We start from the raw sequence: 16,990 nt of genomic DNA on the forward strand, positions 1-16,990 counted from the left end.
TTCAGTGCCTAATATTCCCAAGTGCCTTGCCAGCCCTTGAGGTGCCCCCAAACCAGTGCCAGCAAGCAGGGTCCCTCAGGCCCCATGTGGCAATGACTGGGCATGTGGTGTACTTGTGGCAGTGTCAGCCTTGTGATGTCCTCTAGCATGGGGACAGCTTTGACTGGAGTCAGTGCCACGGGGGTACCCCTCGCTCGGTTCCCGAGGGTGTCCCTTGCTCGGTTCCACTGGGGTTCCCGTGGCACAGCGCTACACAGTGTCCCTCAGCCAGTGTCACTGGGGTACCACTAGGGCATCGTCCCGGTGTGTGACCGCCCAGTGCCAGCGGGGTACCCACAGCACAGTGACCGGGGGTGCCCGGCGCCGGGGCCGCGGCGATGCCCTCCGGGGGTGTTGCCCCCCCGTTCCGCTCGGTGCGAGGGCCGGTGGCGAGCCTGTCCCTAAAAGGTGCTGGCGGGCGGCGGGGGAGGCGCCGGGGCCGACCCTGCCCAGCTCAGCCCCTCCCCAGCTTTTAGAGGGCGCGACGGGGCGGGGAGAGCAGTGCCGGTGCTCCCGCCGCTCCCGGTGCTCCCGCCGCTCTCGGTGCTCCGCGTCCCGCTGCCGTCCCGCGCCCCGCCGCCGACCCACCGCCACCATGGAGGCCATCAAGAAGAAGATGCAGATGCTGAAACTGGACAAGGAGAACGCCATCGACCGCGCCGAGCAAGCGGAGGCTGACAAGAAGCAAGCGGAGGACCGCTGCAAGCAGGTGGGTGTCCCACGAGCTTCTCTGGCATTGCCTCGGGACCCTTCGCTCTAGGGGTGGCCAGCCCAGGGGACCCCATTCTGCTGGGTGTCTAGCCCAGAACCCCTCTGCCCTAAGGGTGTCCAGCCCTGGAGATCCTGTCCTGATGGATGCCCAGCCCTGGGGACCCCATCCCTCTGACTGTCCAGCCTGCAGATACTCCACCCAGCCCCAGAGACTTCCCCACAACGGGTGTCCAGCCTGGAGTCCCCTGTCCTATGGATGTCCTGCCTCAAGCACCTTGCCCCACTGGGTGTCCTGCTTGTGGATCCCAGCTCTCGGGATTGCCAGCCTAAAGACCTCACTTCACTGGGACCCCATCCCAGAGGCCTCACTCCCTGTGGGCCTGTCCCCAGGGACCAGCACTTCAGTCCATTTTCCCTGAGCCCTCACACTGGTCCCCCCATACACGCCTTATCTCAGCAGGACATCCCAGTGTCACCTCTCTGTCCCTGTGCCAGGGAGAACCCTGGGGACTGCAGATTCCCACTCCAATGACATGGACATGGGGACACGCATTGGTGTCCCCCAGAGCTCTGTCCCCAAGTCAGGAGCTCCCCAACCCCCTACACAGGGAGGGAGACCACCATCCCCTTACACCCACTACGCTCAGGCGTGCTGGGGGCTGCTCTATTCCAAGAGCATCCCAAGGAGTTGTAGATCCAAAGGTGACAGAAGGAGCATGTTCATGTGCCCCCAAACCTGGGTGTCCCCAGGAGGAGGATAAGTGCCCCCAGGAGGAGGGTGGCCATCCCCTTCCAGCCTTGCAGACACCGCCGTTCACCCTGACCCTTATCCTTTATCCTTTCTCCAGCTGGAGGAAGAACAGCAGGGCCTGCAGAAGAAACTGAAGGGCACTGAGGATGAGGTGGAGAAGTATTCTGAGTCTGTCAAGGAGGCCCAGGAGAAGTTAGAGCAGGCAGAGAAGAAAGCTACAGACGTAAGTAGGCACGCCAGCAACTCCTCCCCCTGGGCGCTGGACCTCGGCGGGAGGGGGGGGGCAGCAGTTAAAGGAAGAGGGGGCCCTTATATGGAAAGCGTCCGAGGGGAAGACTGTCAGGATCCCATTCCTGCGATGCTGACACTGAACCGGGCTGATGGGTCCTGTGGGGGGTGCAGGGGCCAGGCCAGCTGTGGTGGGCAGTGCTGGAGTGGCTGATCCTGTCTGGAGCTTTATGGGCAGCCGACAGCCGGGCCCCCTAAAGCAAACGGGGACAAGTGTCCGGAGCTGTGTCACAGGCACGCACCTCCACAATGCTCTTAGGAAAACTGGGGGGCTTAACAAACAGTGGCAGAGCAAGGAAATGGAAAAATCTCTTGCTGTGCTTAGCTGCTGAGTGCTGGCTGCAAGGAAGAATGCTTGGGGTGCGTGGAAGGGGACTTTGGGTGGGATGTGGGTGCATGGATTTGGGGTCCAGGGTGCCACCTTGTACCCTGAGAAGGACAAGGCCAGGAAGAGTTTTATTTAGTGCCATGACTGATGTTTCTCCTGGGAAATAGATCCCTCTGGGGAGATGTTAGGAAGGTGTTGAAATTGGCTTGTGCCTGGCCTGGATGAAGGGTGGAACAGCTGTGTGCAGCCATGGGGCCGCTCAGGAATGGGGTATAACGACCTGTGGTGCCACACAGGGTATTTGACACCCTATAAATAAATCCTCCTTTTGATAGCCAGCCCTTCTTTGATGAAAACCAACCCTGGAAACTGAAGGAGAAGCTAAAGGAGAGCCATCTGGAGCACGGCCAGCAGGGCATGGCCAGGCTTTTTAGGACTGAGAACAAAAAATTAATTCCCAGCTGGTTTATGGAGCTAAGTAGGGGAGATGAGTTGAATCTCTGAGGTGGTCGCCAAGGACAGGGGTGGCCAGATAAGGACAAGCAGTGGCAACACAAATCCCTGTGGCAGCCCAGAGCCCCTGAGTGCTCCCCAAACTTGTTTACTGATCCAACAGAGCTGCCCTGGTTTAGTTAGATACTAAACAACGTAGTCAAAACATCAAAAATCTTCTGAAAGGACACATTTATCTTGGAATGGGGCAGGCATGTCAAGCTGGGCAGGGTAGCTGCTGTGTGCAGTAGGGTTCACACTGGACTGATTGGATCTGTGCTGGTGTGGGACAGGGAAAACTCAGTGTGGCTGCAAGTAGATGGGATGTTTTCAGTATGCGGCTCCAAGGAAGGGTCAAACAGTGTCAGCTGTGGGTGCAGAGTGATCTCCTGCTGACAATGCCATCCTGGGTGGGGAAGGTGTGTTTCCCTACTCTTGGTCCACAGTGGCTGGGCAAGTCTGTGGGCTTCGACATGGAGATACAGTGGACAGAAGCCACCAACCACTCCAGGGAAGGGCCAGAGCAGGAGACATGACGAAGAGGCAGTGTCAGGCTGCAGGCTGGCTGCAGCAGGACTGGGGCTCTATCACCAGCACAGCCACCCCAGGTCCATGCCAAAACCTAGATAGGCTGCACCATGTGTGGGGCTCTGAGAGTCACCAGGTCCCTGAGCCAGGGACCTGAATGTGCTGACAGCTCTAAGTGCCAGGGCTGGTGTCATCTCCCTGGTGCGAGGCGCAGAACAGCTCCTGGCTCCAGCAGAGGAAGCACCAGGCAGATCCCTGGAGCTCACCCATCAGTCTCCCCCTGTATACCAGGACAGTGTTTGCCTGTGTACCTATCCCTTGGCTAGGTCAGGGCCCACACCAGTGATCCAGGCAGCCTCCTGTCCTTTGCTAAAAGGTCAATACCTTAAAAGAATAAACAGCTGCCCCACTCCAGCACTGTCCTGACACTGGCACTGGATGGCAGTGTATGAAGGCCATGGGGACTGCACTAAGGAGGGCAAATATGATGCCCCAGGCACTTCAAGAGGGGTCAGATGGTGGCACAGAGCAGGGAGCTCCTGACTCCTGATCAGCAGCTCCACAGTGCTGACAGCCCCCGTCCAGCAGCTCTGCGAGGCCACTGTGGTCCCATCGCCTCTTGTCCCCCAGAGGGACAGCCTGTGGTGCCCAGGTCAAGACGCAGGCAAGGGCTGCTGGACACGGTGCAGTTGAGATAGTGGGTTTAGCCAGAACAGCTCCCTCCGTCCTCCCTCATTCTCAGCAGTGGTCTGTCCCCAGCCACTCCAGAGGAGCCTAGGGAAACTCCACCATTCCCAGGCCATGATCCCGAAAGCTTCACCCATGTTCCCGCCCCAGCTGCTCTCCCCGGCCAAGACTTTGCTCTTATTTGGTGATTCCCCGAGCTGGTGGGAGGGAACGGGACTCTGCTGGGAAGTGACTCTGCATCTCGGGGTGGGGCCACAGCAGGAGGCACCTAGCCTGGTCACTGCGGGACCAGGGTGGCTGCCCCCCAGTCTGTCCCCCACATGCCTGCAGCCAGCTCATCTCTACCACACTGTTGCCAGGAATCCTTGTTTCTGCTCTGGGCCCTGTGCCCCAGCTTGGGAGCACTCTTAGCACCCAGGCATCAGATTGGGAACAAGGCAGGATCAGCTGGGACCAAGGCCAAACCCATGGCCAAGCCCAAGGCCATGTGCTCCTAGGAGACCCACAGTATTGACTCTTCCAGTGCTGCTTGGCAAGAAGACACAGAGCTGCAGAGCACAGAGAGCAGTGTCGCTGGGTCACCCCCAGGACCCCTGGCCCTGGAGCTGATGGCAGATGGTGGGGTCATTCTGGGAACTGGCATCCCTGGACATCCCTGGAGGCAGGTGTGAAGTGCAGTCAGGGCTGCCTGGGAGCTGTCAGAGCTTCTTAAGGGAGGATTGAGTGCCAGCCAGGCTTCTCCTGATGGATCAAGACACGTGTGTGCCCCAGCTGGGATGGAATGCCGGGAGCTGGGGGACTGGCCTGCCCTGGAGGACATAGCCTCCAGGGCAGCTGGGATGTGCAGGGGGCTCCATGAGCCCCATGGAACTCTGTAGGGCTGCCAGCCAGGTCCTCACTTAAGGAAGCAGATGCCAAGGGACTGAACGGGATGGATGTTGGGGACCTGGCTGCAGCCCCAGGTACTGCTGGAGGACAACCTGGAGCAGGTGCTGCTCCTACTGACTTCCTGTAGGGAAAAGTCCATGACCCTTCTCAGCTCTGCAGCAAGGAGTGCAGAGGGAGCACCCATGGATACACTGCTCTTGTGGCTGTGGGGCCTCAGGGGTCAGGCTCCGGCACTCACAGACTCTCAGGACTCCTGGAAATGTTTGAGTCCATTTTCCTGGGGTCCTCTTCATCGCTCTGGAGGATTTCAGTAGGACTGTGCATACCTGGCAGGGGGGCACCATACACCCTGGGCACCATACACCCAAGGACTGCGTGCCCTGCCTTGGGGGACACTGTGTGTCCTGGCTCGGTGGACCATATGTCCTGCCAGCGGGAACTGTGCATCTGCCCGGGAGGATGTGCGCTGCCCCCGGCTGAGGGGACACTGTGCCCTGTCTAGAAGCCGCTGTGCATCTTGCCTCGGTGAGGGGTGTAAAGACAGTGACTCCTGCCTGGGGAGGACCACGCGTCCTGCCCGGGGGTCCTCCCTATGTCCTGTTTGGGATGAGGGGCACTACGCACCCATCCCGTTGTGGGTACTGTCCCCTGCCGGGGGTGGGCATCGGCGCCCCGTCCGGGGGAGCGGCGCCGCAGCTCGGTCTGAGACAGCAGCAAGAGGACGAGGAGGAGGAGGAGGAGGAGGAGGAGGAGGAGCAGGAAGGGATGGAGGCAGGGCGGGCGGCGGGAGCGGCCGCTGCCTGAGCGCTTCCTGCCCGAGAAGGGCGGATCCCACAAAGGGCTCGGCGGTGTGGCCTCCCCGCCGGCAGCCCCCGCCATGGCCAGCGCCAGCTCCATCGATGCCGTCAAAAAGAAGATCCAGAGCCTGCAGCAGGTGGCCGACGAGGCGGAGGAACGCGCCGAGCACCTGCAGCGGGACTATCATATCGAGCGGCAGGCCCGGGAGCGGGTAAGGGCCGCCGGGATGAAAAGGGGGCGCGGCGGAGCGGGGGGCGCCCCGGCGGCTCCCCGGGATGCCCCATTGGCTCTGGCCCCGCTGCCAGCATCCCTCCCGGCGGGCCGACCCCGGCCCCCCACGCCCCTCGCCCCGGTAGCCGGGCTGGCTGCCCCCGGGGCGGAGCGGAGCGCAGCGGCAGGAGCTTTCAGGGGAGCCGGGGGGAGCTGCCACCCAGCTGGCGAGAGCCCCCGGGCAGGGGCCTTGGGGCAGCCTCCTCCAGCCGCCTCCCTCCTCCGTGGGTCTTGCGCCAGACAGATGCTGCGTGCGGGGCTCCCCGGGGCTTCCCGGCTGGCGGGGCGCTGGGAGCGGCAGCGGCAAGCCCTGCCTTGGCTGTTCCTGGGGTCGGGCGCATCCTGGGAAAGGATCCTCTCCCTCGCAGGCTCGCGTGCACAGCTCAGAATCCCATGCCCAGGATCTTTGGCTTCCAGCTGGCTTTGCGGTCCGGGCCGCGGCAGTGGGAGAGCCTTTATCTCTCGAGCCTGTCTCTTCGTGGGGACAAGCCACCCCTTCACACGGCCACTCTGGCAACGGGATGGCATTCCCAAGCGGCAGCTTGTTCCTGGTTTGGCTTTTTAGTTGTTGGGGCTTTCTGTTTTCTTCCTTTCATTTTGTTCCCTATGCCCACTCATTCTACATTCTCACCATATCAGGAGCGGCAGAGCTGGGTGCGGTACCCAGGTTGTTGTCACTCGGGCTGTGTGCGGAGGAAATGGCCCCTTCCTGCAGCCACAGATCGGGTTCCCCGGTCTGGGAGCTGCCGGAGAGCTCATGTTCCCCAGTGTCCATCCGGGCAGCTCTTGACCCACTTTGGGGGTGATTCCCTGGGAAAAAAAGGCTCCCGACGAGGTGAGGGTGATGCTGCAGGCCGTCCAGAGCATCGCCGTGCAAAGGCCAGCCCCAGTTCCCTACTGGGCGGTCTGGCAAGGGACAAGCTCTCAGAGAGCCCGGAAAAAAGGGAATTCGTGGGGCGAAGGTGATTGTCGTGCCAGCTGTGGGGCTGGTCGCCCGCTCAGAGAGATGCTGGCTGCGTCTGTCCCCACCCTGCTGCTTCCTCTCAGGGGATCGAGGGTGCTCAGAGGGGCCGTGCAAGGTGACAGCCCCTCGCTGCTCCCATGGTCCCTCTGTTTGGCTAATGTCCCCCAAGGCATTCCCAGCGCTGGAGCATGAGGCTGGATGGAGCTGGGCACGGCAGCCGGCCAGTCCTGCTCTAGCCTGTATATGAGCAGGAGACATTATCCCCTGTGTTGGTGCATGGAACTGCTCCCCATGCTGAGGTCTCATCTCCACCCATCCCTTTGTATCCGGGTGAGGTCTTCCTTGCACTACCCCCCCACTCGGTGGGAAGCAGAGCTGAGAGCTGCTGAGGCAGCGTTTCCCGACTGTGGCAATGGAGCTGGAGGCCTTTACCAACTGGAAAGAGTGCGAGGCCAGGCGTCAAGGGGCTGGCGGAAGGCCAGGGCCACTGCTCCTGGCCAGCCCCAGCTCCCAGCCCTGTGCGTGGGGAGCCTGGGAAAGGGAGGGCTCTGGTCCAGTGGGTCCTGCCAGCCGCATCTTGGCGGGGTGCCAGCCTGCCAAGGGCGACTCGCTCCACTGCCCCCGGCGCTCTGCTGTGCATCAGCTGAGGGGGCTCCGTGCTGGATTCGGGCTGTCCTGTTGCACAGGCCCATGGGGGTTCCCGCAGGAGAAGCTCCCAGCTCACTCTGTCGCCTCTGTAAACAGGAAATCCACAAGCGGCTCCCGATCTCCTTTTCGGGAGTGAAGCGGCACAGGGCATTCCTCCCCCTTTACTCGCTTTTCTGCAAACCCCAAATACCATCCCTATGACAGCAAATGCTGCCACAGCCACCCTACCCTGGGGAACGTGGCCTATCTCTCCCCAGGGCAGGAGCCAGAGGTGTGAGAACATGGTGGAGGGGCTGCATGTGCTAGGCTGGAGTTGCAAGGCTGGGAGAAGTCAGCATCGAATATGCACTACAGACAGGGATAACCCTGTTGTCCCTGTGGAAAGGCAAGGGGATGCATGCTCAGGCATCCCATTCCAGTGAGCACTGGCTTGCTGCACAATGCCAAAGGGGTGTTCTGGACTGTAAATGCAGAAGTAACCACTGAAAATGCTTTTTAAAATATATATATGTGTGTGTGTGTGTGTGTGCGCACGTATGTGTGACATGGAATGACTGAGGGGTTTCTGCTCCCCCAGGCTGAGGCTGAAGTGGCTTCCCTCAACCGCCGTATCCAGCTGGTAGAGGAGGAGTTGGACCGAGCCCAGGAGCGCCTGGCCACCGCCCTGCAGAAGCTGGAGGAGGCTGAGAAGGCAGCTGATGAGAGCGAGAGGTGTGATGGGAAAGGACAGTGGGGGTGGTATCAGGTGGGGGTATTGATTGCAAGCAGCCCCCTCTGAAGGGACCTTATGGGGTTTATGTTGGTTTTCTTGCAGACTCCAAAGGGAGAGAGCAAAGCCACAGTGCAAAGAAGTCCTCCAGGCACAGGCATTCCTAAAAAAAAATGAAATTTCTAGAGCATAAAACCCTGAGAAAATTTATCTGGTATTTATGAAAACACCAGGCTGTGCCCAAAGCCAGAGGAAGCTAGGAGCAGATTTTCTTCCCCAGAGCAGCCTCCTACGCTCAGGGTCTCAACAACGGCCCAGGAGGCAACATCTGTGCCTGGGAACTAAGTTCAGATTTGACAGCAAAACAGCCTAATTAAAAAGCAGTGCCGCAAAGCATGTGTTGCCCCATCCTTATGGCAAGCAGGTTTCCTGGACAGGAGCTGTGCAGGCAAGGGCACTCAGGTTGTATGGGAGTGCCTGGATGTCATAGCCTTCCAGACAGTGACGTGAGCTCTTCCCTCCATTGGCAAAGACCAGTTTGAGCAACAACATCTGTGCGAGAGAAGAGTCTGCAGGAGTCCCTTCTATGGGGGTTCACAGGGGTTTGTGAGCATCACCCAGAATGAGAAAGTCTTTGCCACAGGATGTTCTCTAGCATTTCCTAAAGGCTGCTGACCTGTCAGGCTGTTTTTGTGGGGGTTGTGGCTGGCTCATCTTCAGCTGCACACTTTGTCCCCCCTAAAGATGGGTTCAGGACCTGGCCACCACAGCCACACCTCCTCACTCTGGAGCATAGCCCTAGGGTCAGCTCCACTGTAATTGTGTACAGGAGCATCTTTAGGGTACTGCTAGTGTGACCCTACTGTGTGGGGTGGCCAGCAAGTGCCATCATCCCCAAGCAATGTCCCGTGTCTTCGGAGGATGGTGGGGTTAGGGTACAGTGGACTGGCAAGATGTGCAGATGCCATGGCAGTAACATCTTTTGGCTTGGTCTTCCCTCAGAGGCATGAAGGTCATCGAAAACAGGGCCATGAAAGATGAGGAGAAAATGGAGCTCCAGGAAATGCAGCTGAAGGAGGCAAAGCACATAGCGGAGGAGGCTGACCGCAAATATGAGGAGGTGCATACCCCCCTCCCCAGTCCTGACTCCCTGGCAACACCCAGAGCCACCTCCTCACAGCCCTGTGCCCCAAGCTGGGGCAAGCACAGGGCCAATATATGCCTCTCTCTCCCATCAACAGGTTGCCCGCAAGCTGGTGGTCCTTGAGGGAGAGCTGGAGCGCTCAGAGGAGAGGGCAGAGGTGGCAGAGAGGTGAGCAGGGCTCCCGGCAGGGAGCGTGCAGGGGTCCCACACAGCCTTTGCCCCAAATCCCTGGCAGCATGGGGATGGGGAAGACGTTCCTTGGGAGCGGTGGGGCCTGTCATTGGGGTGGTCCTTGGGGTCGCAGGCTGGGGGTAGGGGGCTGCCAACCCACCGACATCACATCCTTGACGCTGTTCTCTGCTGTCCCCCTACCCCGGGGTGCCCCTCTTCCACCCCAGCCGAATGAGACAGTTGGAAGAAGAGCTGCGGACCATGGACCAGTCTCTCAAATCCCTCATTGCCTCAGAGGAAGAGGTACTGGGGCAGGGGTGCGGGGCAATGTGCAGCAGCCCCCCTCTCTCTGTCGCTGTCTCTTGAACCATGCGAGCCACCTCTCTCTTCTGCACCAATGCCTCCACCACTGGCCTCCCCTCACCTCCCTCTCCAGCAGGTGCAGGCTGGGCACGCTCCTCCATCCCTCCATCCCTGCTTCCCTTGGCGGGGCCGGTGAGAGCCCGGCTGGTGGTAATGCACGAACTGTCCGTGCAAGGAAGCACAAGGAATGGATGAACAGATGCGTCCCGGCAGCTCCCACTCGCAGCGGCTCTGCTCCTTGTCCACTTGCACTGAGTCTTCTCCTCTCTCAACTTGTTTTCTCTCTTTCTTTCCTGCTACCCTGTGCCCGTTCTTTCTGCTCCCGCCTTTCTCCTGCCCCCTGGCCCTGCTCCCCCCTTCCTGCCGGCCCTGCTTGGGATATAGTAAATGTGGTGACCTAGAGGAGGAGCTGAAAATTGTCACCAACAACTTGAAGTCCCTGGAGGCCCAGGCTGACAAGGTAGGACCCAGTGAGGCTGTTGGGGCTGGGCAGACTGCACGGGGTCTGGGGGTCCTGTGGTCTCCTGTTGGGGTGAAGGACAGCTGAAGGTTCCCCCTGGGGCTCACAGGTGCCTTTTTCTGTCTCTGCAGTACTCTACCAAGGAGGACAAGTATGAGGAGGAAATCAAGCTTCTAGGGGAAAAACTGAAGGAGGTAAGGAGTGTAGGGCTGCCACTGCATCAGTGCAGGCGTGATTTTGCCATCCTGAGTGGATTTTGACTCTGTTATGCCCATGTCCTCTCACAGTTTCCCAAACTGCAGCCCTGCAGCACAGCAGGTGCCTGGGTCTGGGATGCCCCTCTATAAGTCTGTTCTGGTTTGGGGTGTGAGGCTCCACAGGGCCCATGACCTTTCTTGTTCATTGCCTTTACCAGGGGAGTGCTTGTGGAGAAGGGTACCAGAGATGCAAAGGGGGCAGATCTGGAGTGCAGTGCAGCCTGCACCGCCCCTGTTGTGCCCTGCAGCTCACCCTCTCCCCACTGTGCTTCCCACAGGCTGAGACCCGGGCGGAATTTGCAGAGAGGTCTGTGGCGAAGCTGGAGAAAACCATTGATGACCTAGAAGGTAAAATGTCCCTGCCTGCCCTGTTCCTCTTTCCCAGGGCAGTGCTTGGCCACACTGTGCCCTTGGTGGGGCTGGACAGGGTTTGGCCGAGGTGAGGGGGTGGGTAGGGGTTCAGGGAGGTGGGAGGCTGGATGCTGTGGTGTCTGGTGCAGGAGTGCAGAGCTGAAGTGTGGGCTCTGCCCTTGGGTGGGGAATGGGGTCACTTCCATGCCGCCTGTGCCTGCATGCTCCTGCTGCCCTCAGCCCGCCGCTCACAGCCACTCTCTCTCTCCACTTTGTGCCCCTCACTCTGCTCCACCATCTGCCCCCTGCCTGCTCCCACCTGCAGATGAAGTGTATGCGCAGAAGATGAAGTACAAAGCCATCAGCGAGGAGCTGGACAATGCACTTAACGACATCACCTCCCTCTGAGCCCCCTGCTGGGCACCAGCACTGCGCGCCCTCCCCACCTGCCTCTCCCCTCCCTAGCTCGGCTACTTGCCTGCCTGGCCATCCCACCTCTCTCCCTACCCTCTCTGTCCTCCTCTGTCCTTCCTAGCCTGTGCCTGTCCGTCGGCTCCTTTGGGACAGGAGCCGGCCTGGGGTGTTCCCGCTTTACCCCTCTTTGGGGAGACAAGATGTAGGTGCTTAGAGCTGTTTGGTCAGGGCAGGACAGCAGCTCCATGGCATCCATGTACTGGCTGAATAGTGCCTGTGCAGTAGGTTATGCCATGGTATTGCCCAATAGGGATCAGGGCTGTGCCTGGAAGCCTTTTACTCCAGCACCTCCCTCCTTGGCTCCCCAGCAGCAGAAGCACTGGGGACCCTGCAGCTCCGGGGATGGGGGGCCCTCTCTCCCCCGCATACTCCCAGCAAAGCCCCCCGGTGCTGCTTGCTGGCCCCAGGATGGGGATGACCTGCATTGGGGAAGCGGCACCTCCACTGCCAAAGCTCAGGCCTGGGGGATAGAGGGTTGGGCCCGACTGTGCAGACACCTCCTTCCTTGGCAGGCAGGCAACCCCCCGCTCCTCCCTCACCCTGCCTTCTGTCCTTTGCACATTGCTCTTCAGTTTGCATCTCATGACTTTTCTTTAATGTTCTGTCCCTTTGGTTTAATGAGTTTGTTTCAATAAAGTTTCAACATTGGTTTCTCCTTTGTTTTCTTCATGCCACTCTATCCCTCATCTCCTGCCTGTCTCACGTGGGTCCTGTCAGCAGTGTGGTAGGAGGTGGTTGCAGGCAGCTCGTGGGAGCCCTGGGGTAACCATGGCTGAGACCTGAGAGGCTCCTGCACTGCCAGGCTGAGGAGGACAGGGCCCTTTGTGCTGACCCCAGTCACCCTCTGGCTCTCATACATAGCTTTCCTCATCTCATGCCATCTTCTCCATGACTCTCTTGGCGTGAAATACGAGGGTTAGACCTGGTTCTGTCCATTCACTGTCTCCACTCCCAGACATTTCCTGCAAGCAGCAATCTCAGCCCTGTCATGTGTCCTGCATCACTTTCCCTTGGTGAAAGAGCTCGTGCTACCTTCAGCAGTGATCTCATGATCCCTAAATTTGTCCTTGGTACCCCTCCTCTTTCCTCACCACCCTACCGTGCCCCAGAATTCAGTTCTCAAACTGATGGACCTACAGACCTGTCCCTGTGCCAGGACTGGTTTGCCTCCTCCTGCCGGTCCAGCTGGTCCCTGCTGCTGACTGGGCAGCTGTGGTGTTTCCACTGAGGGCTTTGGGAAATGCTGTCTCTTTTCACTAACTCACTTTTTTCTCTCTCTTTCCTGTGCTGCGTTGACGTCTCCATTTTCTCTAGAGCGCTCTCAGCAGGAGGCCGAGAAAAACCGTGTTCTCACTAACGAGCTGCGGGTCATCCTTACTGAACTTAACAACTGAGCTGCCCAGAGCTCCTGGCCCCAGCCCAGCCTCCCTGCCCTGTTTTGGCCAGGCTGGCTTAGGGCTGGGAGCCCCTACCTGCTCCCCACTGCTGCGAGGCGAGGTGTGAAACCTTGGCTTATCCTCACAGGGGTAACTACCCTGCGTGGGGGCGGACAGGGAGCCCCTCTGGAGCCTGATCGGTTTTTTGTGGGAGAGGAATAAGGGATTTTGTGATGTCCTGGGGTGACCACGTGGTGATGGCTGTCCTCTGGCATCAGCCTGGCTCTGCCAGGGAGGGAGGTGGTGGTTTGTGTCACTGCTTTCCTCCCCTTGTCCCAGGAGTCAGTGGGCAGCCTCTTCCTCCTCACTCTGGTCACCCTAAACTGTGCAGGGAGGATCCTCTCAGAAAAGGGTCCCTGCAGGGTGCCGGGATCACTGGGATAAGAGATGGGGACCCAGCGGCATCCACTGACCCAAACTTGGGGCAGAGGACAGGGAAGAGCCCAGCAGGGCGCACTGGGAGATAGGGCTGAGTAGGCAGGGCTCTTGTTCCATCCCTATCTCAGGGAAAGGATGATGCCATTTGGAAGTGAACACCGGAGGAGGCTGCCTTGGCAGCAGGCTGCCTGGCAGAGCTCATCCCTGTAGCCTTGTTAGCTCTGCTCCTTATCTCTCTGTTATCCTCTCTGCCTGCCCTCCCAGGCTGTTCCGGGGTTCTTGTCTCCTTTTCTTCACGGAGCACTGCTGGGTCACGCAGCAGGCACTGGCTCTCTGCTTTCGCTGGCAAAGGGTGTGTGCATGTGCCCACAGCCAGCCAGTGCTGATGCCTCAGGGGCTGGCCAAGCAATGGTCCTCACCGGCAGCAGCTGCGCTGCGGAGGGCTCAGCCATGGGCAACGGGGCACCATGGGAAGATGGAAATGCTGAAGAGCAGTAACTGCCTGCCCCAGTGACCAGCCCTGACTGGCCTGGCTGCCCTGGCAGGTCCCAGAGTGGCTGGACTCCTCCCTGCCGGAGATGGGGCGGTTTGTGTGGACTTTGCTCCACCGGGAATGCCCCGTTCAGCTGGAGGCCATTGCTATACTGAAATGTGTGTCTGTGTGCGTGTGTCTGTGCTTGGCGTGGTGTGCGTGGGTTCGGCTGCACCTGGGTACCCTTGGGTTGTGTCTGTGTGTGTGTGTGTGGCTGGGTGTCCCTTGCATTCACAGAGAGCCTGGCCAGTGCCAAAGAGGAGAACGTGGGCATCCACCAGGTCCTGGACCAGACCTTGTTGGAGCTGAACAACCTCTGAGCTGCCCTGGAGATCCCCCATCCCTCTTCCCTACCCAACACGTGCACCTCACTGGCATGCTCAGGACATCATCAGCTGAACTGCATCTTGGCCAAATCCACACATTCATTGAGAAGGGAAGCCCTGCAGCCTTACAACAGGGCTCAGCGGCATCTTGTCTGTGCACAGCCTGACTGGCTCTGTCCTGTCTTCATGTCCAAATATTAAAGCAGTTTGACAAGATGGATGGCTGCGTTTGGTCCTTGTGGGCGGGCACAGGCACGGGGAGGTGAGGTGGGGGTCTCCCTGCCCAGTTTGTGCAAGGAGGCTCTGCAGGGGCCCAAGTCCGTGGCCAGCATATGGGTGTTCTCTGTGGCTGTGGGGGGCTCAGAATGATAACATGGCTGTGGTTCCTCATTTCCATCACTTCCTTGGGATGCAGAGGAAACCTCTACGTCTCAAGCTCAGTCTAAACTCACATAGACATCACTGGCTAATTGGATAAAAATGCAGGTGTCTCGTGCTCGGGGCTCTCGAGTGTCATGGTTTTGCTCTGGGTCAATTTGCTCTTACCCCCCCCCCCCCCAATTACTGTAAGCTGAGAGAAGGTTTATGCAAACAAAAGAGACCTGATTGGGGAAAAATAATATTAACATTTATTACTAGCAAAATAAAACTAAAGAGCTACATCTACAATAATTCTATTTAGGTAAAAAGTATTATGTATTTACAGAAATACCTCTCCCTCCTTTTTTATTAGTCCAAGGAGGAGAAGCAGTCTCTTTCTCCATTCTTGGAGTTCCAGGTCTTTTCAGTAACTCTGCAGCACTCTAAAGCTCTTCTTCTGTTATATCAGGACGACAACTCCTTTTCGTTGCAGCTGGAACTCTTTTTCTTTCTCTCTCTTTTCTGTGTTGGCCTCCAGGGCTGGGCCTACCCCCCTCCTGGGCTAAGACCAGAGGCTGGGGGGTTACCCAGGCCCTGTAAGGTCTTCCATGGACTACACGGGGACACTTGGCTACTATGGATCTTCACCACAGGGTCACAGGGGATAAGGGCTTTTGAGTCCACCCCTGTTTCCTGTGAGGTCCCTCCCCATGGGAAAACAGTCCTTGATAGGCCTCTCTGACATAGGTCTAGCATGGATCCCTCATTTGGATCCCAAGCTTACCCGAGCCGTTCTTGCTCTGGCGTAAATCTCTTTCTCAGGGTCACAAATCTTCAGCAGCAGCATGGATCCCACACACAGATCCCAACATCCCACCTGGGCTGTCTCGCTCCAGTGTAGGTTTCCCTCAGGGTCACAAAATCTTCAACAGGTCTCTGCCTCACCTCAGGTCTCTCACAAAGTCTTGGCTTCCTCATGCATCAACTTATTCCAGTGTAGGCTCTTCCACAAGCAGCATGGGGGTCTCCTCACTCCAACAGACTTTCATAGGTGGCAGGGTTTTATTTTTTCAGTCTTTTCCCTGCTAAAGGGAGAGAGAGAGAGAGACAGCAAGAGAGGGGGGAGAAGCAAGCCCCACTTCGAACTTCTCTCTCCTGCTGCAGCTTTGGTCTTGAACACTTCGTTATCTCTCTGCCGGAATTCTTGCTGCAGCATTCTTGTCCAGGCTCTTCTCTAAAGTTTTTTTTTTCCTCTACTCTGTTATAGGAGAGAAGGGGGGCTTCAGTGCCACACCTGCCCCCGGCCCAGGGTCAGGGGAGGAGGGGGCCTGGCCCCCACTTGGGGCCTGCCGCTGCTCCTACATGGCTACCTAATTTCAAGTGCTACTAATTTCAACTGTACAACCACCTCCTCTTCCGTTTTTCTTAAATATGTAATTAGCAAAGGCGTTACTGAAAGATTTGATTGGCTTTTTCTCTGGAAATTTATCTGGACAAAACCATCCTCAGCCCCAGGGGCTGGCTGGTGGGCAAAACCACAGCATCAAGTTTCTCATGAAGGACAACATTGCCTTCTGAGGGGACGCTGGCTATCTTTGTGAGCCTGCTGACCCTCCGATGATGCAGTCTCTGCTATGGGGAATTCTGGTTATCCTGGAGTCAGTAAGACAACCTTGTAAGACACACCTACGTGAGTGGGGGTTTCATTGAGAGCTTACTTCACTCCTCTCCTTTCCTGCCTCTCAGGTTCCCATTTACTTGGCCACTTTTTGTAATAAATATTGGGTTTATTGTTGAGCTCTCAGCAGTGTCTTGGTTTTCAATCTCGGCATCCTTTCAAACTCACCTGTTACAGGGTGCAAGGCCTTTTGTGAGCTGCAGTCCCCCACCCTGGATGTGGACGAGCAGGAGTGGAGGGAGGACAGTACATGCCATCTTGGACTGCTGAGCTGTCCCTCTGCAAGGGCTGGAGCTCCTCCTTGGGTCTGCCTTGTTTTCTTGCAGTGCATCAGCTGAGCCATTCTATTGTTTGGTCAAAGCACCTTCCAGACAGGGGATTATCTGGCTCCGAAAAGAATCAGAGTGTAAAAGCACCTTTTCTCTGGAAGCCTGCACCCTGCACTGCAAACACGCCTGCCTTGCACTCCAGTCAGGGCGCGTCCTGGTACCCAGCCTTTGTCGCCTTCCTGCTGGGACAAAGAGCCTTTTCACACCCACTGTTTTTTCCCCATTAGCTGTTGCTGCCTCCTGGTTTGTACCAGTCCATCTAACTTAACCATTTACACCCCTCTGCAAGGGTTTTTTCATTCTTTTGAACTGTCTGTGGTTTGGCAATAATATCCTGATATCTGCTCCCAAGTGATACTCTGCCTGGGAAAGACATGAGGCATTTCATGGTTCAGCAAAGCTTTGCATTTCCTCCATTCCCCCACCCATCTTCTTCCCTACGGCCCTGCAGAGAGGTGGGGTAGCCAGGGAAAGCCCTGGGAGGGGCACCACGGAGCAGCTGGCATGGGAGCTTGACCTAGAGGCATGTCACCTACGCGTCACAGGCCCACGCTGAGTACTGAAGTGCCTGTCCCCTCCTCCCTTCCTCTCCCTGCCCTTCTCCCACTGAATTTCAACCTTCGGATTTGT

The 16,990-nt window shown here is 58.1% G+C and overlaps 1 protein-coding gene across 11 annotated transcripts; it reads left to right on the forward strand.

The window, feature by feature from the left end:
- The first annotated feature begins 568 nt into the window (after positions 1-568).
- On the forward strand, positions 569-14,209 carry TPM2 (tropomyosin 2). 11 transcript variants are annotated; one of them, XM_027906827.1, is made up of 9 exons: positions 569-748; positions 1,599-1,724; positions 7,970-8,103; positions 9,104-9,221; positions 9,343-9,413; positions 10,164-10,239; positions 10,371-10,433; positions 10,775-10,844; positions 13,905-14,209. In XM_027906827.1, the coding sequence occupies exons 1-9, from the start codon at positions 635-637 to the stop codon at positions 13,985-13,987; spliced, it is 855 nt and encodes a 284-aa protein (XP_027762628.1). In that variant the 5' UTR covers positions 569-634; the 3' UTR covers positions 13,988-14,209. The 11 variants fall into 11 exon arrangements, with proteins under 11 accessions (XP_027762628.1, XP_027762644.1, XP_027762614.1 ...); XM_027906843.1 differs by lacking the exon at positions 13,905-14,209 and adding an exon at positions 12,636-13,892; XM_027906813.1 differs by lacking the exon at positions 13,905-14,209 and adding an exon at positions 11,173-11,976.
- Positions 14,210-16,990: the final 2,781 nt, after the last annotated feature.

This window comes from Empidonax traillii, unplaced genomic scaffold (assembly GCF_003031625.1).
Source record: "Empidonax traillii isolate 1590-97213 ecotype Southwest subspecies unplaced genomic scaffold, ASM303162v1 scaffold26:size2357266, whole genome shotgun sequence".
NCBI classification, from domain to species: Eukaryota; Metazoa; Chordata; class Aves; order Passeriformes; family Tyrannidae; genus Empidonax; species Empidonax traillii.